At 40.2% G+C, this 16918-nt stretch overlaps 1 protein-coding gene across 4 annotated transcripts in view; it reads left to right on the forward strand.

Annotated features, from left to right (window-relative positions):
* Positions 1-1786: 1786 nt before the first annotated feature.
* Positions 1787-16918, forward strand: part of phldb2b (pleckstrin homology-like domain, family B, member 2b) — a 38193-nt gene continuing 23061 nt past the window's right edge. For 2 of the 4 annotated variants that reach the window (XM_039617234.1, XM_039617235.1), the window contains exons 1-5: positions 1787-2106; positions 7928-7984; positions 8154-8277; positions 10629-10727; positions 11455-11538. In XM_039617234.1, coding sequence (XP_039473168.1) covers positions 2074-2106; positions 7928-7984; positions 8154-8277; positions 10629-10727; positions 11455-11538 — 397 coding nt within the window. In that variant the 5' untranslated portion in view covers positions 1787-2073. Of the gene's footprint in view, positions 2107-7927; positions 7985-8153; positions 8278-10628; positions 10728-11454; positions 11539-13884; positions 14032-16918 lie in introns of those variants that run through there. The other 2 variants (XM_039617236.1, XM_039617237.1) reach the window with 2 other exon arrangements.

The following is a 16918-nucleotide window of genomic DNA, read 5'->3' on the forward strand; positions in this document are numbered from 1 at the left end:
GAGCTCCAGTGCTCCTGCTACACCTCCTGGAGTCACATGACAATTGTGGCATCCATTTGGGAATGCCGTCTAACATTTGGTGCCCTTCTGAAACCCACATGCTCTGGGATGATATCACTGGGAAAGATTAGAAGCTTTCATTGCTTCTAGGCAACCATGCAGACATAATCACTTAAGAGCTTCTGGAAATACTTGAGAAGAAAGAAAGCTAAAAGGAATAGCAATTTTCAGGCAGTAATACCCAGATAAGGTTTTAGCTGTTCCCTTTTTAAATTCTTTCTCATTCAGGACTGATGGATGCATTAGCTGGTACCAAAAAAGTTTTAAAAAGTCCATGAACTTAATTTAATGTGAAGTAAACCTGATATTTTAGATTCTGTAGTTTGCTTTTGGCCAGTTAGAGTGTCATACATACCAGGTGTCATGGAATGCTAGGAAGCAGTGGACAAAGTGGAGCAAGCTGGGTGCACAAGTTCTCTTCCTGTTTATCTATTAAGGGGTCCACTCAATGCCAGAGAGATAAGATAATCTAGAATCCATGAATATCCAATGTCAGCATGGACTTTCTGTGTGTGTGTGTCAGCAAACTTTCCTTGACCTTAGTTTAAACCAGAGGACCATTTTCACTTCTATATTTATCGTTTTCTAACCAAAAGAACACCTCATGCATTCTGTCCATGTGAATAACCTCAGCAAAATTCTGCATGGCTTAGGTTTTATTATGGTTCTGGATCATTCCTGTTGTTGCTTCATGCAATCATTGTTATGAACTGTAACGAATGCAGAGAATCCTGCCAAGTAAAACTGCTTTTGTGTGATCGAGAACTGATGGCATCTTCTTGTGCCTCCTGATGTCTTCAGAGAGCTGCATGACTGGACATGTAGCTGAAATTTTTCAAGTGGTGCACACAGCTTATGCAAACAGCAGCCTATTAGACATTCGCAGTTCAAGATGTGTAGATCAAATAATAAAAGATTATCTAGAAGTGGATTTACACAGAGAACTACAAGCAATATTTTGTCAGAGAGGAAAAAAGGACTCTTTGTCATTAAGCGCACACAAGGGGCGTTCACATTTCTTTCTTTACTACACCTGCATCCATGAGGTATGCCAGGGGTTTTTTATAGTTACACAAATATATTGTTGCAATTAATGATAGAAATAAAAGCCACAGTAGCTTTACTTAGCTGAGAAATATGCCTCAACATGAATTTAACCTCCAGAAAACCTTCAGTGTTCTTTATCAGTTTTCTATGCAAGATGGATCTGCTCATGTAATGGATTTGAGTGTGGATATTTACAGTGTCACACTATATGAGTGACAGGTATTCATGGTTAACCCTAACATAAATCCCTATATCTATATGACTTTATATAATAGGCTTGTTATTCACTAAATACCATTATATTCCTACATTTTTTTAATGTATGAACCATTTACCACATTTACCGTCCTCCAAGTTTGTTTTTTCTTCATAGAGATAAACTCTCAGTATTAGGAGTGAAATGAGACTGCATGCATGCATGTTGTAAAATCATTAGATATCCTTATCAGCTGCCAAGGCTGAAATAATGCGCGCTCTCTTTTTCTTTCTATCCTTCACTCCCCTCTCTTTGTTAGAGGCTTGAACCATTTGATGAAAGGTCAAGTGTACTTTTCTGTAGTCTGTTAACACCTGCACATTAAACTCAGCGTGTGTGAGTGAGTGAGTGAGTGAGGGAGGGAGGGAGAGAGGGAGAGAGAGAGACTCCCTCCCCTTGTTCCTTATCCACTTCTGCTTCCAGCTGTTGCTGCATTCCTATGCCCGTCGGAAAGCCGCCGGCCTTTTTTTACGCGTGTGTGTGTTTGGAGTGTGTGCTTGTGTTTGTGAATGTGACAACCGGGATCAAAAGTCTTTCCTAGAGATCTGCACGTTGCCTGTGCTGTGCATGGAATGTATCGCCCGTCAAGACAGAAGCTGCGACTACAGCAAAGGCAGAAATAGGCTAAAAACTCTATTTGGGGGAGTTTTGTGCAAACAACATACCTCTCGATCTTGGAACAGTTTCGCAATTGCGTCCTTTCCTGCACAATGACAGAAGTGGCCAGCCCCGCTTCAGTAATGGTGAGTGAGTTTTTGTACCTATAGGCTGTGAATTTAAAAAGTGGAAGAATTTATGTTAATTATCAAAATGTGTTCTTGTAAATTATTCTTGCTTTGCTTCACGGCGCTGTAATACTTTCAAAGTAAGCTGTAAATTTATCTGACTTCACTTGAGGATTTTGTTCGGCAAAATCAAACGCAGATTACCTTTTTGTTTGTTACCGGGCAGGTACAATGTCAAAATGTAGGTGTACTTTTCGTGATTCCACTGAGGATTAAAACACAGACTACAAAAATAACGCTGCTGCTGATGGCAGCTCTAACTGGAATATTGTAGAAATTTGAAATGATAAGATATCGTTTTGTAAGATTGTTACAAACAGTACGCAGTGATATTAAAGCCGTATGGCTACATGTCCTTTAATGTCAACGGCACAAAATCTATCTATCTATCTATCTATCTATCTATCTATCTATCTATCTATCTATCTATCTATCTATCTATCTATCTATCTATCTATCTATCTATCTATCTATCTATCTATCTATCTATCTATCTATCTATCTATCTATCTATCCTGATGCAAAAAAAAAAAAACTGGTGGATACAGTTTTTCCTGACATACTGTTGCCAACCGTTACACTGAAAACATCTTTTATATGATTGCTTTTTATTTCACTGGGTATCTGCCAGCTGGAAAAAGGAAAAGCAGAAGTCAGTATGGAGAGCACATAAGTGGCCAATAGCTTAAGAAAAACAAAGATTTTTGGAAACAGTATGTAATGCTGATTTATGAAGGTAACTGCTTGAATTATATGTTCAGTATAGGCTCATATTATGTTTGGAGGCCACTGGTGCAACTTGGGGACTTTTCACTATTAATCTTTTTTCCTCATATCTGAATTCTTAAGTCTGCATTTTAGTCTGTGTCTACCTGCCCCCACCCCCCAACACACAAGCACACACACACGTAGTTTGTTTCTTTTGTTATCTCAAACTCCATCTCCTCTTTTCTTTCCTTTTCCAGCAATCACAGCTCACTTCACCATACAAGAAGATATGTGTGCTTTAGTAAACCCATCCACCAGCTCACTGTCTCCCCTTGTCTCGCTGTCATATCCGGCCCTGTGGAAACCAAACATGAGTTGATCCCCTGCATGTGGCAGTTAAAGTAATCTGGGCTTTTCCACAGACACACACACCCTCACTAGAAATTCAACTTACATTTCCTCCAGCTTTGAGTCAGCTGCAAAAACAATGGACTTTTTTCCTGTCATCTAGCACTTTGCTAAATGACTGAAAAACTGCCAGTAGGGATGTGAGAGAGTTTGAGCGTGACAGATATTTGTGCTGTTTAACAAGCGGTTTAATCGGCTTTCAGAGGTTTTAACCATAACAAATGCAAACACACAACAGCAATGCACAACCAAGGACAAGGGATGCACATTATTAAGCATACAGTATTTTGAAAAGCCATGTATGTATGAATGCATGAGGGACATTTTAATCTGATTTAAAATGTTATTGAAGACATTACTGCAAACATACTGTTTACCAAGGACAAGGCAGGAAGATAACCCTGAATTGCCCCATATGAGGGACACTGAGAGAGGGACTCCATATTAAATAGCATCTGTGATACAATGCTGGCTTTGTCAGGTGGGAGGAGGAGAGGGTCATGCTGGAATGTAAGGGGAGGGGATGGAGAAAGAGAAAGACAGAAGAGAGAAATATAACTAGGCAAAGAACTGAAAGACAGCATTTTTAGACAAATACAACATAGCTGATGTTAACTTGTGTAAGACTGAGACCACCCTCAGCGCCACTTTTTGGTCAAGTTTGTACCACAGGCCGTAGCCATCACAAGCTGCCTGTCTTAAGGGCCAACACTACCACTTCAAAAAAATTATGCACAGAAGAAAAAGATGGCAAAAACAAATATATGCATTAAAATGATGAAAGAACCATCCTAATGGTACACTTCTTCCACCATTTTTGAAGTTTTCAGCTAGAAAGCAAAAGCCTGTAAATTACCCCAAACTGCTTAGTCATAGATGCAAAAAATAATAATAAAAAAACTGTGCTGGGAATCACTGGAGAGTCAGTCCAGTGTACAGAGTAACTGTTTTGAATGATTTAACATATGTTTTTTAATATTTTAACTGGCATTCATCAACTGAGCCAAAGGACCTGAGAAAAAATGTAATGTTATGGTTCTCCCTATCTAAATTGCCCAAGCCAGTTCATGATGGCAATATGCTCACAATATTATGAAAATCATAACATTTGATTTGGCCTTTTCAAACAGACATATTGTGCTCTAGCTTTTCCAACTAGTGCACTAAAGAGTTGTTCTAACATGGGAACATTTTTAAGAGCAGGACCTTTCCTGTGAATGTGGGTTTGAGAATGCAGTCTGCAGTAACAGACAGCAGCTGTGATGGAGAAAGTAACTGAAAGAGAAGGAAATGCAAAAACCGTTTAAAGCAAATACAAAAAGAGGAAGAAGTTGATGGAGGAATGCAAGGATGGGATGGAGAAAATAAAAATGACCCAGCTGAAACAGTCTGAGAATGCTGGGTCTTTCCACTTGGTTTTATGAGTCCTCTCTCTTCTACCTTCCACTCCTATCTTCTGTTTCATTACCCCACACTACCCTCTGTTTCCCTCTATCTCCTTTTCTGTTTCCAGATGCAGGGCAAACAAAGCATTTCGGGGAGACTCAGCTGTTTTACAGATGGGATCAAAGACAAATTGTGTGTGCTTTTCTTCCATTTTGTGCACGCTATATTGTGTATTTGTGAGGTCAGTTCAGTCACTTTCCAACTACTGATAGAAGTCATTAAGGTTTATTTTAAATCTGAAATTAAAATTTGTATTAAAAAGTAAGTGGGAGGATGTGTGCTTGGAATATTTTCCTATTGGCAATATTTCCTCAGTGTTTCATATCATTATGTAGAAATCTTCGACTCATATATTTACTGTATTAGACTTTCTTTGAGTCAGCTTGGTATGTATTTCTGTATTTCCCACACTGGATTCTGGCAGAAGACCTCCTGGAACAAAAACACCAGAAAATCTTTCCTTTAAGTTGGAAAATGAATCTGGTTTCAACCATAACACATCCCATGGCTGAGTAGAGAGCTTTATATCCATCCTTACATGACTTTTTTGTAGTTTGATAAACATGATAAACATTTATTTTTTTAAAAGTTATATTTGAAATGAACAAGTCTTTGCCTTGACACCAAACATTATACAAATATGGGTGAAAATGTGATGTACTGTTAAGACAATCTAGGAGCAGAGACAAACAAGAACACTTAAACACTGAGTGCTTGTTTTGTTTGAGAACAGTTTGGGAAATGTTGGTTAAGATTGTTTAATTAAGGATAAAGAACCATCATGCTTTTTTTTTTTTTTACATAGCATTAGTTCTCATCCTTCATGCTCAGCATTTACGGGACTCTGTCTCTGTACAAGTACCTATATCATTCAGTAATCCCATACTTTAGCTTTCACATCTTAATTCCCTGATAGCAAAGTGACTGCTGTTGGAATCAAACACCTTGAAGATGAAAGCGCTGGAGTCTGGATACTCAGAATGGGGGTTGACACGCTTCACTGCTCTGCTTTAACTAGAGTAAACAGGGCCACAGACATGTCTTGACCCGCCTAAGCCAGAGCTCACCTGGTAAAAGAAGGTGAAGGCGGAGGGGGGCTTTGAAAACAAAAAGAACCACAGAAAGACAAAGAAGAGGAATGATGGGATAGAGTGAGCCATTTCTGAAAGAACAAGTCAAGGGAGAGTCAAGGAGGTGGGAATAGACTTCAAGGAGCGTGTGTAGGAATGCAAGGTACTGAGGCCTTTATACATAAAAGGGTCTTTGAAATGCACTTCTGCCTAATTTTCAGCAAGTTTCTGTGACATTTATTCAGCTGATGTTGCCATCACACACTGAGTGTTTGCTTTGTCTACAGCAGTGATGACAAAAATCGGTAGAATGTGGGCCGATACCTTGGTGCGATAGCAAAAAGAGCTGGTGTGTGACTTTATTTGTAGATTTTTGTGTGTGGATAGGGGATGCAAGGGTGGCTGAACTGCTAGAATGTATGTGTGTGTGTGTGTGTGTGTGTGGTGAGGGCAATGAGGGTGTCCAAGCAGTAAAGGAAGTGATCTCAGGGCGGAAACTTAGCGCTGAATTAGAGGAAGTGCAGAGCTGACTTTGATTTGTGTTTCCCTTCATGGTGATGGGAGGAAAAGGCGAAAAGAGAGGAGAGTCAGATTAAAAGACAGGAGGAAAGAAGAAACGCAAAAAGGACAGGCAGGAAGAGGAGAAGCCAAGAAGGCCGCCTAGTATGGAAAACAGATTAAATGCAAAAGGGGACTCGAGAGAATGGAAGGAATCACTGAAATCATTAAAGCAATGACACATTAGGATTTGAAAGAGGAAGGGAGAAAAGGAAATGACAGGAGCAGGAAAATGAGATGTAGTTGTGATAGTTTCTTATATGCTGTAATCATCTCTGCTTTGGTGAGAGGCATTTAACTCATCCACTGGGGTGTGTGTGCGCATGTTTGTGTTTTTGATTGTGTGTGGACACAAATACAGTAGTAGCAAGACTGTTTTTTTTCTTCTTCTTCTTCTGTGTTAAATTACAGAGTACTCCATGGGCTGTTTTTGGCACACGATCTGAGTGTGTTTCCTCAAACATACACACTCGCATATTTTGGGCATTTCTGATTTAGTTTTCTTTTATCTCCACTTCATAGTTTGTCATAGCGTTCCTTTATTTTTTTGTACTTTACCTAATTTTTTTCCATTGCATCACTCATATTCCCACCATTAGGGAATGCTTGGACTTCAGCATTCAGTCCGTACAAAATAAGAACAGTCAAAATTAAACCACTCTCACAGTCACTGCAGTTTTGCTGTGAGATAGATGCTTGAAGAAATATGCCCAAATAAAAAGTTTATCACCCTGGGAGCATAGCTGAGCTCAATCTGCCTGTTAGATTAGGAGATGCCTTGCTTATGACATAATTTAAACTGTGCCATACTGTTAGATAAATGCTGAACAGGACTTAGAAAATAGAAAGAAGTGGGTTTTCTGTGCAGGAAGACATTGCAGCTTCAATGACATATATATTATATTTTAATGGAGCACATTCTGAATATTTCTCATCAGCATCTTTGTTTGCATGTTAACATTTTTTGGTGACAATAAAAATTTCAGGTGACATAAAATTAAGAAGAATTATTCACTGGCGGCCATGAATATCCACCCAATTCATGCTCAGAATTTAAAGTCATGCAACCTGGGTAAATGATGTGCACTTGCTTTGTCACTGCCATGGCCATGCACAAGCACGAGCTTTGCTGTGTATTTACTTTAGGTAGTATACTACTCATAGCATGCACACAGAAACTCAGTTACCTCATAAGTTACTCTGTATCTCTCCTTATCCAGACACATTGAGTGCACCAGAGTGACGGCAGACTTTAACAGTTTGTGGGAAGTCTGCTTTCATGAAACATTTCTCTCATTTCTTCCCACTGCAATAAAAAAAAAAAATCTGTTTTCCTCTCATTTTCTACTTGGAACATTTTTCAGAATCAGAGTTCATTTCACGTGGCAGCTGGGTAAGCTGTGGGCAGTTTTGTTCCCCCTTCTTTTCATTTTTTTCTTTTCTTTTTTTGTGTGGTTTCTTTATTTGAGTGTTTCTATGTTTGGTCATTCCACGCAGGTCATTCCCAAGTTTTGTCATAATTGTGTACACTACTACATGTCTGCATTGTTTGTGTTTACATTTATGTGTCTGCCTGAATGTGTACACAGGAATCGGAGATGATGTTTCAGCCAGAGTCCGATCAGATCTCTCCAGGTGAACCTAAGGTCAGAATACACACAGACACAGGAAAACACATATACACACATTCACAAGTTTTATGTGGTTTTTGAACAAATCCGGCATGAACACTGCTGCACAATGACACATTCATTTTAGTCTTACGGCTATAAACTGTGTTTTTAAAATGACCTTTGCAATGACTCTTGCTTGTAGTCTCCGCCCCTGGATCTGATCGACACAGGGAAAGGACTGAAGGTCCAGACAGCAACTCCTCATCTGGTTAGCCTGGGCAGTGGAAGACTGAGTGTGGCTATTACTGTTCTGCCGCTGAAAGAGGGTAACGCACACAAAACCCCCAGACACAATTTACAGTAAATACACAAACGCAGCATGGGCAGGTTATTAAGTCAGTAGCCACAATTTTTCACATTCATTCCTAATGTAGCGCATCCTCACAGCTTCAAATGTTAATTCAACTTAATTTGATTTATATAGCTTTGAATCAAGGCAACAGATATCTCAGGTGTTTTGTATCAGATGCCCCTATAAGCAAGCACCTGGTTGACAGTGGAAAAGAAAATCTCTCTTTTAACATGAAGAAACCCCCAGCAGAACCACACTCAGAGAGGGCTGTCTGTCTGTGATGACCGGTTGAGGATGAGGGCAGGGAGACAGGACAAAGGACACACAAGGACACACTGTGGAAGAGAAACAGAGATTAATATTGACTAATGATTACATAGAAGAATAAAATGGAATAGCCCTTTATTGTCATTGTACATGTACAACAAAATTGTGGGTGCTCCACATCAACTGTGCCAGAATAAAATATAAGTAGTAGACAGCAGAAATCAATACCAAAAAGAAGAAATATATACAATCAAGAGGGATATATACAAACCAAGAGAAATATATACAAAAATAAGAGAAAGGCACACATTAGAGAAGTAAAAGAGAGTTTAAAAGAAGGTGAGTGAAGAAGAAACACTCAGTACAATTATGGGAAGCCCCCAGCAGCGCCTTAGACCTATTGCAGCATAACTAAGGAGAGGTTTGGGGTCACCTGATCCAGCCCTAATGCTAAGCTTTACAAAGAAAAGTTTTAAGCCTAATCTTAAAAGTAGACCGGGTGTCTGTCTCCTGAATCCAAACTGGGAGCTGGTTCCACAGAAGAGGGGCCTGAAAGCTGAAGGCTCTGCCTCCCATCTAGGAACAGCATGTAAACCTGCAGTCTGAGAGCAAAGTGCTCTGTTATGGTACAATGAGGGTCAATACGGCACTATCAGATCTTTAAGATGAGATGGGTCGTGATTATTCAAGACCCTGCTTGTGAGAGAAAGGATTTTGAATTTGACTCTGAATTTAGCAGAGAGCTAATGAAGAGAAGCCACTATGGGAGAAATATGCCTTCTTTTTCTAGTCCCTGTCAGCACTCTTGCTTATTTCTCACTAGTTCCATTAAATTGTTACCTGAAATGAAACCAGGTCAGTACAGTTCTGTCCCTACCTTTGCCCACCTTTCCCCACTCTTTTTCTCCCCAATATTGGCCCTTTTCCCAGGACAAGTCACTTCATTTCTGTGGTTACTGCAGAAGTGAGTTGTGGGGTGATGCTGTGGAAAAGTGATACTGCATCAAACATTGAGCCAGTGCATATTTATACAAGTTATTCAATCCAATTCCATGGTTACTGTTGCTTATTAACATTCATTCATTGTCATGTGTTGGTTAAGGCACAGCCTGAACCCACAGTTAGCCATGAAAAAATGAAGAGAATGCTTTGGCAACAGAGTACAACCCAAACAACAGTAACACAAATGACACACATCGCGTGGTTTTGTGACTCTGTTTCATGCAGCAGAGTGAGCGCACTCGCTTTATTAAATCCAGAGATTTTATGTGGAATGTTCACTGCTATTTATATCAGGCCAGTATATAGTTTTTTTCATAACAAACAACTGACTAAAATTAATAGAACACATTATATTACACACACACACACACACACACACACACACACACACACACACACACACACACACACAGCTTCCAGCTTCATTACTCATTCAGGTAGCATTATAAATCAAAGTGAAGTGTGAGGCACTCTTGTACTAGTGATTATTATTTAGTAGCCTGAAGACAGGACACTGAATACTAATACAAACTGACAGGCACTTTAAAAGACAGCAAATATCTGCCCTTACAAGCATTACAGTGATAACTCTCATTCATAAACTTGTAGTTTTCATGTGTCTTGCGTAGATCACAAGGCTCTGATTATACCCCAGTGAGCCAGAGAAGCCTTTTTACTTGTCTTGTCTTCTCTTTGCAATGAGAACAGTGCACACTGCATTTTATATGAATGGATTTGACACTTAACCCTTAGTCGAGGGTTAATGCAGAAATAAACTTACAAACAGTACAAAGGCAGACCTTGACGTCAGAGTCAGCTTTGTGACATTTCCACTTCATCATCGCTGCCCACTGCATTGACACACACTTTGAAGAATGCTAAGAATGTAAATAAGACCTTTTAGGAAAACTGAGTTTGTACTCCACAATGTGTCTGCATAATAACACCATTAGATATAAGACTCACACCACCTATATAGACATGATAAGTCTAATTCTATCCCCTATATTTATATATTCTGCTGATTGCAAAAAAATGCATTTCTTTATGTTTCAGGGGTAACGCGCATAGGCACAGAAGATGCTCCAATTCCTCAGGATATTACCATTCAAGGGCCTGGCATCGAGGCAGAGCACTGTCTAATCATCAATGAAGGTCTGTGTTGGTTCACTTTCTCTGAAATGACTTCATAATTTTGGCAGGCCCCAGAATAAACACAGCTCTATTGTCTTTTCCACACTGGCAAGAGTGTTTACATCTTTACATCACGTCATGGGAAAGGGAAAATGACTCCTCCTTTCATTAGCGAGCTTTTAATCTTTGTTTAGAATCCTAAAATATTACTTCAAGTAAAATCCACTGAAATCAAATCTGTGATTATATTTGGCATTTAGAAGATCTGCTCAATACCATCCCAAGTGCAACCATTGTTATTTTGTTTTTAGAAGATTATTCTGACAAAACAGCAGCGGAGGAATAATAAACTTTCTTAATCCTCTAAAGCCTAAAATTCTAATAATGTAAGAAAAGAAAGATACTGTTTCAAAATGAATATAAGACTGAGAAAGCCATCGAGCTGGATACCTGTTGGTGCGTTTAGCCTGTGGCGTTTTGGGCTGTTGAAAGAATCGCTGTAAGGAGAAGGGAGGAACTGGATGATTATTGCGCTGTTGTTTTTGTTCTTGTGTGAAGCTTTGTGTTAATTACAGTGAATCTGAATACTGAGTACCTTTTATTAACAGGGGAAATTGCATGCTTTCAGATGGATGCCGTGTGGGAGCAGGAAGATTAAGGGCAGTTATCTCATGGTGGAGTGTAATGTTGTAGTGAATGGTAGTTCACTGTTACTCATTTCCCCTGACTATCTCCTCATTATCAACAGGAGGGGTGGTGACCCTGGACCCCTGTGGCCACCTCTGCAGTCTTGATGGAGTCCAGGTCACTGTACCAACACCACTCACTCAGGGTAAACTCTACACGCACACGTGCACACAGTGTAGGTCAGCCTGCTCTCAGAAAAAGCCTGTATACTGCACATCGGTATCAGCATACAACAGGATACAGGCCTTTTCTCATACACACACTTTGAGATATTGCCATCTACTGGTCCATAGTAGTACTGGAGTTAATTGAAAGTTGACTTCATTGCTGACTGTAGATACTTAGCATTTCATAAGTGGTGTGCAACAGAGAGAAAGTGGTTAGTTTTCTGGGGGGGGTATGATTTTTTTTTTCTTTTTTGGATTGGTTAACTCACATTCCAGTCTGTCTGTGTGACTCATATGGGCACAGTTAAGTTTCTTCATGCAAACAACAGGGTGTGCAATACGTTTGCGTCCATGTACAGCTACACACATGTAGTCATGTGAGTGTATTGATGCATTTCGGTATGTTTGTGTGTGTGTGTGTGTGTGTATCTTTGGGTAATTCGTAGTGGTTTGGAACAGCTAGCTCCTACAATGAGTCACAGCTTCCAGCAACTGCAGAGCATGCACAACCCTTTGGATTGTTATTGGAGACTGCAGAATGTTCTCAAAAAAAAGAAAGAAAGCGTAGTCACCCAAAATTAAATGGATCTCTCTTCTTATCTTGCTCTTCATGCCTGCCTACGTAGACGTGTCTGTATTTTGTCTGCCAGTATCTTAATCTGTCTATCTCTGGCCTTTCTTCCCTCTGTTCTTTTCACCTCTCTGAATTGCTCCGGATTTATTCAATCACAGTATGCTCTCCCATTCTCTCCACAGCTTTGTCCTTCTTTCACCTTTCCCTGTCCTACTTAAAATGACAAGCAGCACACTCACTTGTCTGTCCTTTCTGTTCACAGTTTTCTCCTTTTTCTTGTGCCCTGGAAAAGGCCTGGACGGTTAAAGTTAAACATTGACTGGCCTATTTAACTTCCCGCTGTGCCTGGCTGACTCAAATATTGACATCATCTTGGTGGGTCCACACATAAGGCACAGGCACAGCGAAATAACAGGGGTGGGGAAAAGAGACTAAAAAAACATAAGACAGGGTTAAAAAGTCAGAAGAGTATACGTAAGAAAATGATAGTAAAAAAGGAAAAAGATTGAGAGCATCTTTTATCCACTGGCCTCAGTTGCTCTGGGTTGAGTTGGTCTAACCACATACACAGACACTCATGCACACTAGTCTGGAGATGATTAGCTGTGTTTAGGAAATGATCTGTTCTGTATTTTGGAATTCAGCGCTTGATCTGGACTCACATCAGCTGGAGGACACTTGTAGAGTAGCAATATGTTTATTCAATGTAACAACAGAGGTGGAAATGACAAAGGAAATCATTGTTGAGCAAGAAAGCCGCTGACAAACAAACTCCACAAGTACATTGTTAGTTTATTCATAAGATCTGTTAACTGGAACATTACTGCTTTAGATCTGTTCCATGTTTTTTTTATTTTCCATTTGTCCAAGATTTCCACGTTGTTAGTTTTTCAGTTCACATTTCAGTGGATTTGTAGTCATAAAACTAAATCTCTCAACATTTACACTGGAAGGGAGCAGATGCAAATCTATGGCACATCTATGCTGCTGCACAAAACACAGGATGCTCTAATAACTAATCTCTTATTTTATCTTATTTTACTGTATGCACAGGATGATCGCAGGATAAAGGACAAAGTAGTTGTCCACGAGTTCGTGTCATGGTAGAAATGCTTGCAAATGAAGCAAGACAGCAAAACAGACGAACAACCTTTAACCCAGACAGGAAGGCACAGTCCTCCCTCTTATTTTATTTTTTTCTTATTTACTTTTTGGCGTTATCTTTCTCAGTCAATACCTTCCACTTGCATACTGCATACCGTTTCTGTGCTGTTTTATCATAAAGTCTGATCAGTCACTTCTTAATTTTAGACTCAGTAAGTCCGACTCTACACACTATACCTGCTTTAGGGATAAACCAGCGGAGGGGTTTTCATAGCAAAGAGCTGTTGAAGAGGTAGGTAGACAAAGAAAGCTTTAGAGGTTGGGGTGGAGGGGGGTGTCTACCAAATACCTCATTGCCGAACTGTCTTTGAACTAACCGACTACACACAGGGGTCGTGGCGGGTAATGCGGTTACATTAAAGCTGGTCTTTAGTCCCGTGCACTCATCAGTTTGCTCTTTACAGTGTCACTTCGGTGTAAGAAACCATCACTCGTTATATTTACCGTGTTATAACTTATTCCCTGTGGTTATTTATTGACCTGTCCTCCTCCTCCTCCCTCTTTTTACCGACATTTGGTACAGTCCCGGGCTCTCGTGGATGGTAAATCTGTGAACCAACTTTCTTCCACACTGAGTCAAGAGGAGGCGGAACATCACGGAGGAGGGAGGCAGCACAGAGGCGGACAGTGGTGCTGATATATAATCTGTCTCTATCTGTTTTGCGCGTGAGGGAGAAGTTCTTGTAGTTCTTGTCATGATAAGACGCTGAAGGAAGACAAATAGCTCGAAAAGGTTTGTAACGGATTTTATTTGCTTTAGTAGTAAAGTAAGGTTGTAATTTACTCAGCCTTTGTGTTGGCAAACCTCTGCTTTACTGAACTTTATCCATCTGAAGCACTTTGTGTTACACAATGTTTCAGAAACTGTCGTAAGAGTTGGGAAATATTTTAGAATGAAAAACACACGTCGAGCTTTAAACTATGACGTAGGCTGTTTCTCTGTATATCTACCCTATTTAATGTGAGGATGAGAAACGCAATTCATAGCTTATATTCCACTTTCACCTATAATATCATCATACTACTTGGGCATCTGTTTCTTTATGTATGTGCTAAGGGAAATACCTGTTTACTCTGATGCATATGCAGCATGCTCTTTGGACTGAATGACCAGTGATCCCAGCGTTAAAGTTATCATCAATCGATCTGTGTATTGGCTTATTTACAGAAAGCACACTAGTCAGCACTTGTACCAGCCAGGATAAACAGCATTTGCTCAGCAGCTGATATAAAGGTAAAAAGTCCATTGGTTAAAATGATTCAATTCAATTGGATTTTTTTAGTCTAAAGGTCAATAGTATTCACACTGTTACTGAACTGTTTACCTGTGCTGATCTTTGCTTGTTGCTTGCTGGAAATGGCGAAACACTGTAATTATTGCACGGGTCAGTAAATCACGTGCATCATTATTACAGCAGGTTAGAGGTGTGATTCACCCGTGTTGCTCACTTGGTGGTTTGTTTTCTTATTTTTAGCCAGATTCTGGCAGTGTTCCATCAAAGCGTTTTGTCTGCACCTTTTTAATGTAAAGTAACTTTGTGTGCCTGTCTCGGGTTTATAAGTTAGCTGGTAAGTTCACACGCTTGTACCAGTACAGATGTAATGTAGTTCATGGTTAGAAAGGCAGACTCAGTGGTCAGGATACCTGACACCTGAAAATAAAACCTCCCTCTTTGTCGCGGATGTTATTATCCTGACAAATCTTTCTTATGCCTGCCCACCCCCAGAACATTTGGATTTTGCTTTTTCCAGTTTTACACAGTAAATTGGATGAAACTTATCCGTTTTTTGTTTGCTTTATTCTTTTCTTTAAATACCTGGTGAGAAATAGAGTTAATTAGAGGGTTATTAAGAGGTTACTCGCAGGTCTGCATCCTTTGCTTGAGGGAAGTTGATTATTTGTTGATAAGATTTGAAATAGAGCAGACAGAAGACAATCCTGAGTTTGTGAAGGGACAAATTAGGCCTGTATAAGTGTGAGCATGTGAGAGATGGAATGACTAATCTGCTCTGACTCGCCTGAGAAACACCAGTCTGTCTTTTCATGGTGTTACTACTATGCCCTTGTGCCTGGGAGAGGGTTAATTTGTGGTTTTGAGGACAATTTCCTCTCCCACTGGGACCTGTTTGTGTGTGTATTCACTTCATGACTGAATACATTCAGTCTGAGATTTAATGTCAACACCGTGCATATTCTGGGGATCATAACCAAGATAGCATTTTTCTAATATCTTTCAAATTTGGGGATAGTTTTAGTTGACCTTGCTTCACCATTGTTGGGTATGATTGCCGTGGATTTCACACCTGATCAAGTAGCAGGTAGCTGTGTTTCATCCGGGCATGTGTTTGCACCTTTGAAATTGGTTTACTTTTCCTTGTAGCCTAATGGTCTCAAATTGGCAATTCCGCCTCTGATGTTAACCAAACAGAGAAGCAGATTTAAGTTTCTCCTCCCATAACATTGTGGCGAGAGAGCGCAGATCTACATGGGGATAGAAATTGGCTCCAGGCGTACAGCTCAGGCTCCATCTGCGTCCTCAAAGACTCTGAGGTCTGACTTTGTAGATTGCAAACTTTAAATTATCCCATAAATGTATATACAGGCTAATTTCAGCTTTTGTTGTTGTTGGAATGGGTCTGCGCATACATGTGTGCGCGGGGAAGAGTGCATGCATTGGGGGAAGGGGGGGCAAACTTAATTTGCTGGTAAACAAGTGAACACGTGAATGAGATTAGAGCAGTTTTTGTTGTGGATGGTGTCTCTGTCGATAGTGCACCCCCCCCACCGAAGTTATTAAAGACAGCAGACTTGAATCACAGATTAATTTAGTTGTGAATTTTTTTACACATGGAGTTTGTTTGCCCTTGTAGACTCATATCTCCATAGCTATTTGTTTATGCTGGGGGTCGAAATGAGGAGAGAATAATTAAGAGTTACTTGCTAGCTAAGGACATGAGAGGAAATTAGAAAGACAGGAGGGTCGGGGCCTGTTAACAAATCAAGACGTCACACGTTACCATACACTTTAAAAGTGGCTATTGAGGGTAGGAAATTAGACTTTTACAAGCACTGACTGCTGTGTGTGTGTGTGTGTTTGTTTGTGAGCCCATGTCTGTGTTTGCTGTTACACTAAATACTGAGAGGTACTGGGATTCATTAGGCAGACCCTGTTACAAGGCATGTTCCAACACACACAGATAGATAGACGTTTTGAAGATTTACACCTTTACTCACGTCTGGCAAGGCTTATTATTAGCTCTTACTCATACTCGCTGACACAGTGACGTTTGTCTGTGTGTGTGCGTTGCCCTCAATCTCTTCACGGAGGCCCTACATCTTTTATCGGTCATGATCCCACTTCCTCACAGGTTGTGGCCAAACCTGCAAGCTCATGTTTATATAAGTATGGATTTGAGAGCTTCACAGTCCAGCTGTGCAGACTAAACATTTCTTACACTGTTTTCGGGTGTGTGTGTGCCTGTGTTGCCCACTTCACATCACAGCCGCAATCGGATCTCCCCACTATGCTGAGAACTGGGTGTATTGGGGGGGGACTGCTTGTGAAATGCTCTAAGGTAACATGTAGACTGGCACGACCTCTTTCATTTCAACTGTAATG

The sequence above is a fragment of the Oreochromis aureus genome, linkage group 9, assembly GCF_013358895.1.
Source record: "Oreochromis aureus strain Israel breed Guangdong linkage group 9, ZZ_aureus, whole genome shotgun sequence".
In the NCBI taxonomy this organism is placed as follows: Eukaryota; Metazoa; Chordata; class Actinopteri; order Cichliformes; family Cichlidae; genus Oreochromis; species Oreochromis aureus.